Raw genomic sequence first — 6,000 nt, 5'->3', positions numbered from 1 at the left:
TGTGTCATCTGCATATTGTAGGTTGTTAATGAGTCTTCCTCCAATCCACATGCCCTGTTCTTCTTCATATAGTACAGCTACTTGGATTATTCGCTCAGCATAGAGATTGAATAAGCATGCTGAAAGGACACAGCCCTACGCACACTTTTCTTGATTTTAAACCACGTGATATCCCCTTGTTTTATTCAAATGACTGCCTCTTGGACTATGTACAGGTTCTTCATGAGCATAATTAAGTACTCTAGAATTCCCATTCTTCGAAATGTTATCCATAATTTGTTATGATCCACACAGTCGAATGCCTCTGTATAGTCAATAAAACACAGGTAAACATCTTTCTGGTATTCTCTGCTTTCAGCCAAGATCCATCGGACATTAGCAAGGATATCGCTCATTCCAAATCCTCTTCTGAATCTGACTTGAATTTCTGGCAATTCCCTGTCGATGTACTGCTGCAACTGTTTTTGAATAATCCTCACCAAAATTATACTTGCGTGTGATATTAATGATATTGTTTGATAATTTTCACATTCCATGAGATCACCTTTCTTTGGAATGGGCACAGATATGGATCTCTTCCAGTCAGTTGGCCAGGTAGCTGTTACTCAAATTTCTTGGCATAGATGAGTGAGCACTTCCAATACTGCAGCCGTTTGTTGAAACATCTCAACTGGTATTCCATCAGTTCTTCTACACGTCCTCAACATTTCCTCAACACTTTTTCAGTTCCTCAACACTTCCACTTGGACAGCTGATAGGCATCTCATACTAATCATGTCCAACACTCAGTCTTGATCTTCCCCCCATGTTTTCTATCTCCAACTTCATCATTTCAGGAAATATCTCTCTCTCTACATATATATATATTTATATATATAGGCTTCACTGGTTTTGCTCCTCTGGAGAATCCAGCCTAAGAAATCCCGTTAAAAATATCCGTATTTTCCCCAAATAAATCCAGTAGATGTAGAACCAATTTACTAAAACTCATTTTAAAATATACTCTCTGTGTGTTCCAAGACCTGCCAATGTAGAAATTTATTTTCTTTTCCCTACAAGTATATTTTTCAAGACTCAATGTATCACTAATAATCTAAGTTTCTTCACCTTAATTCGTGTGCTTTGTGATTTTATAAATGTGGATTACATGTCTCTTCTTAGATTTCACCTCTTTTAGATCTTAGAATACTTTTTAGTAAATATATTAACTGTTTAAGCCCTTCAATCATTCATTTTAATTATTTTTACCTCCTCTTCAGACTCTGTCCTGTCTTTCTCGAAATACAATTATGAAAGCTGTACAAAATTATAGAGGTATGGATCCACCACAGTTTTCTACAAAGTCAGATTTTGTTTCCGAAACCCTTTTCAATGCAACTCAAAATCCTAAATGGTACCTTGGTGCTCTGAAACAATTAAATTACCCGGGTGAGAGAAAAAATAATTGGAGAGAATCTCCATGTCCCTTTACAATAGCTTCTTTTGCTTATAGCCTGAAAGTTACCAGTACTGTATGAGTCCAAGTACCTCCAAACTCTGGCCAATTCAACCAATAGGCACAAAGTACCTTAAAGCAGCACAAATGGAATCTTAACATGATCCTTTGAAATAAGAACAGCCTACAAAATTTTCTATGATGTAAGGTCACAACAAATAGCTAGTTTAAATGTTATATTTCAGAAATAAGACCATTCTTAATACAAATATATTTAGAGTTAGAAATGAAAAAAAAAGTAAACCATAGAATACACTAAAAGCTCAAAACAAAGATATCCCCAAATTTAAGTAATAGTATTACATCCACTTGCAAAATGGTTTTCATTCAAAGACTAAAAACAGATACTCTTCTAGAAGTAAGAAGGTATCCAGCCAAAGACTACATATGTCATAAAAAAAAAATTAGCAGGATAAAGATGTCTTAGATGAGACCATTACAAAAAAATATATGACAGAAAATTTCACACTGTCGAACACCAGCTATAAGTTTGCCTTTTTACTGCACTGTATGCAACATGTATATCTACTAAAATAATCTACCCAATGACTACTGGATTATCTCTCACTGCAGCTGAAACTCAATTTGTTTAGATTTCTAAATTGTTAATAAGTGTGTGTGTGTGTGAGTGTGTGTGTGTGCACACGGTCAAGCGCATAATATGACATCACTCTTGAAAAATAAACGCTGGAATGCAGTGCACATCAGACGTCCTGGAATGCACTTTTAAAAGCTCCAAAAAATTATAATTGCACTCTACTTTGACTGTCGTTTCAGTGATCTATCTGCATCAACAATTTAACAAGTCATAATTTAATAGGAAGGACACTCAGAAATTCTACTGATGGTCCAAACGTATACATTTATAGTACAAGTGCTAAAAAATAAATATAGTACCTGATAGAGCATGATGGGTTCTATGGTGTATCCTAAGGTATCAGCAAAGTTCTTAGCGATGACTGTTTTTCCACAACCCTACAAATGTAAACACAATCATTCAAGGGATATGTCAAAACAACCAAAAAGCAGGAGACAGAAGTTTGCAGGGATGCTGTCGTTCTTACTTTTCCTCCAATCAAGCATATATCCTTAACCATGTGAGACTGCATCATTTCAGCCAGTAGTTGCTTATGGCTTAGAGTCTGTATGAAATGGTCTGAGGTACAAGGCTGAGTTAATGGCTTGGTCCCAGCTGGTACCTAAAATTAAGCAGAGATAAACATAATATGCATATGTTTTTCTCAAAATATTAGTAACTTAAAGCATACAACCATTTAAAAGCCCCTGCTAATTCCTTGCTGAATTTAATTCTATACTGTTACTGATATTTCAATAGAGCAGTAACTCTTCTCATTCACAGATCTGATGCTCATTTTCATCAAACTTCTAAATCAGCCATCCCTGCAAAATTAAATCCTTAAACTATCAGATATTTTCATAAGAATCAGGTCATTTTCACACTATTTATAACTTGTAATAACAACATTACTCTTGGAGAATGAAAAGTTTTTCCCAAATTCGTCATAAGGACAGCATTTAAAATCAGTCCACTGAGTCTCTCTAAAGTCACAATGATCTCCTGCTTTCTCAAAGACATGTCCACAAACCCTCTTCCACTCTTAGTTGGCCACTCAGAAGCTTTCATTCTTAAAATCTCTCCTCCCGTCCTTCATACCTACTTCTCCATTTACTTCCTGTTCCTTTCTTATCAGTTCCCCGTGGGCCATATCAGGAAAGGATTTCCATGCTATGCTGAGGGCTCTGGACTTGATCATAGTATACACAATGTGAACACTAAAGAACTGTAGTTTGGAAGTGACAGGATCAGATCTGCATTTAAGCAAGACCACCCTGGTAGTAACATGGAAGACAAACTGGAAGGGACCGGAGGCACTGAAGGCAGAAAGCCATGACCAAAGGGATGCGAATACTGAAAGTCTGCTCACACTTCAGGCCTTTGAACATGCAGGTATGCGTCGATTAATGTCCATGATACGTTCTGTGAAATAAGACATTATGTGATTTGGACATTGTGGAAACACCATATTATATACAGGCCAGAGGCGCGCAGGATGGTCACTGGGTGGGCCTGGGACCTGCACCGCTGCTGCTGTGCTAAGGGATTGTGCAAACAAAATCTTTGGCTCTGCTGCCACCGATCCTATGCGCCCCACTTGGTCTCCAAGAGCTGTACCTGCTCCCTGCCACTGCGCACACTCACCATCCACTGGCTCCCTTCCCTTCCTTCCTCCCTGCCTGCCTTCCCCACTCCCCCTAGTGGGCTTAAAACTCTTCCATCCCAGCTCAGCCCTGCTCCGCCTCCTCCCCCAGTTGCCTTTCCTGCTCCTCCTCCCAACACTGCTACAGCCTGGACTGCTTGGCAGCCGCCACCACAGGAGTAGCCACAGCCTTGGGCCTGGGCGTGACACAAAGAGTGCCCTTGCCGAGTGGGGCAGCGTTCTCACAGGGCATCCCCCTCGGTGGCTCCAGCAGTGTCTGTGCAGTCCTGTCTAAGACTTGCACAGGCAGCCACAGATGGGTGCCAGGACCCCTTCCCCCTTCTGGCCCAGGGCCTGGGCGGACGCAGGACCTGGAGGGCTAGTGAGAGACAGGTAGGATCTACAGTACTTAGCAAAGTACATCCCCTACAGACCATTCTCTGATTGGGATCTCTGAACTCTATTATAACCTTATGGGAACATGGACATATATGCAGCCAGATGTTGCCCAAATGGACGTTATGCGGCATATAACCTGTACTGTTTAAACCACCTGAAGTGTCCTATCACCTTTCCACTCCTCAGTCATTGGGAAACTCCTATATCATTCATTAAGACTCAAGGCCTATCTCCTCTCTGAAATTTTCTCTGACTTCTCCTGACCACAGTATTATGTCCTTCTCTAATCCCCATAGCCATTCTAATACAGTTCTTACTTATCTGTCTCTATCCTAGACTATCAGGTCTATGAGGTCATTCACGTTAAGGAGACAGCACAGTGTAGAGGAAAGTTACTCTGTTTAGAAACCCTAGCTTGGCCATTTCCTAGCTGACAATCTTGGGTGAATCAATTAACCTCTTTATATATCAGTTTTTTAATCTATAACACGGAGGGGTTACTGGAGATTTAAAAGCATAATATATGTGAAGAGACAATTACAGTGACTAATACATGGTAACACTTTGTAATTCTTAGTCCTTTCTTATTTGAAAATATTCATAGGATACAATACACACACACTCCTCTGGCACAGTAGATATAATCAGTGTTCATTTAAATGAATGAATAAATACAGTAACATGTATAAGTATTAATATTATGTTAAAACAAAAAAGTCTATCATAAACGTTTTCTCTGTCACAACATAAGAAGGTGTGCATTTACTCTTTCCTACATTCACTTACAATTTATTTAAGTCAGCAGTATCAAGCTGTGTTTCCTAGAGAACTAGTTTCCCATGACCTGTTGGGGTCCCTAGGGCCCTCAAAGAAAGGGTTAAGAGAAAGGAATGTGGAGCAAGCAGATAGAGCTCTATCACCAAGTATCATTCCCCTCCCCTAAAAACTGTTCACCAGTACAGCTCCTTTTTTAACTGTTTTATTAGTTGAGAAAGATTTTATTTGAAAAGAAGTTTCCCTAGAAGCTAAAATGGAAACACTATTTCTTACCTAGGACCCATAGTATAAAAGACTTTCATTAACCAACATATGACTGATTCTCCCAGAGGCTGACTTTGCTTTTGATGAAAGGCTATCCCTACGTTTCTGCTGAACTTTTCCAGTTTAACACATATGTGATTATGGATACATAGATGGACAAATATAGAGATAGAGATGTATAGACATGGAGCTAGAGAGCTAAAGAAAACTTATAAGGGGATCATAAACAAAATTTAGGTCATAAAAGTGGAAGAATCAGGCACAGATTTAAGCACATCTTAGAAAGTAAAACCCTGTGATTCATTACCTTAATGGTCACCTCCTTTCCTGCAATCTGGACAGTCACAGAAGCTTGGGAGACATGGCTTTCAGACACCCCCTCCACTCTCACAATCTCTTTAGGAAGTACAGAGCTTCTTGAATCCTGGAGTTCAAAGCGCTGTAAATTATAAGAAAATCACGTACCTTACTTTTCCTTTTACTATTAATGGTGGATATCTTGAGAAAAAAATTCTAATTTAATTAGAACTGATACTCACTCCGAATTATAAAATTAGAGGTTAAAAAAAAAATTAATGATTTTTTTTCCTGTTCCTACTAATACCATCCAATTTAAATGACCTGCTAAAGGTGATATAAAAATGGTCCCCAAGATTTACTAAATGACATGAAATGGAATTCCTGGATTCCTGATCTGGTGTTTAATGATAAACTATTTGTTCTGTAAACCTTCACCTGAAGTACAAATAAAAAAATTTTTGTTTTAAAAAGATAGAAATAGAAGTACTATATGAAAAAAAATTTTAAGTTTTACACTTTACACAATTCATGTATGCAAATTTCCAT

General features: G+C 38.4%; 1 protein-coding gene across 4 annotated transcripts in view; it reads right to left on the bottom strand.

The window, feature by feature from the left end:
• VWA8 (von Willebrand factor A domain containing 8) overlaps window positions 1-6,000 on the bottom strand; it is a 468,389-nt gene that overhangs the window by 356,119 nt on the left and 106,270 nt on the right. For all 4 annotated transcript variants that reach the window (XR_002824147.1, XM_004376614.1, XM_023731623.1 and 1 more), the window contains exons 10-12: window positions 5,462-5,593; window positions 2,560-2,694; window positions 2,393-2,470 (exon numbers count right to left, since the gene is read on the bottom strand). Coding sequence is in view for 3 of the 4 variants with exons in the window: in XM_004376614.1 (XP_004376671.1) it covers window positions 2,393-2,470; window positions 2,560-2,694; window positions 5,462-5,593 (345 nt within the window). In the remaining variant the exon portion in view is untranslated. The remainder of the gene's footprint in view (window positions 1-2,392; window positions 2,471-2,559; window positions 2,695-5,461; window positions 5,594-6,000) is intronic.

This window comes from Trichechus manatus, unplaced genomic scaffold (genome assembly GCF_000243295.1).
Source record: "Trichechus manatus latirostris isolate Lorelei unplaced genomic scaffold, TriManLat1.0 scaffold00044, whole genome shotgun sequence".
Taxonomy (NCBI): Eukaryota; Metazoa; Chordata; class Mammalia; order Sirenia; family Trichechidae; genus Trichechus; species Trichechus manatus.
This window is presented reverse-complemented; position numbering and strand designations above follow the sequence as displayed.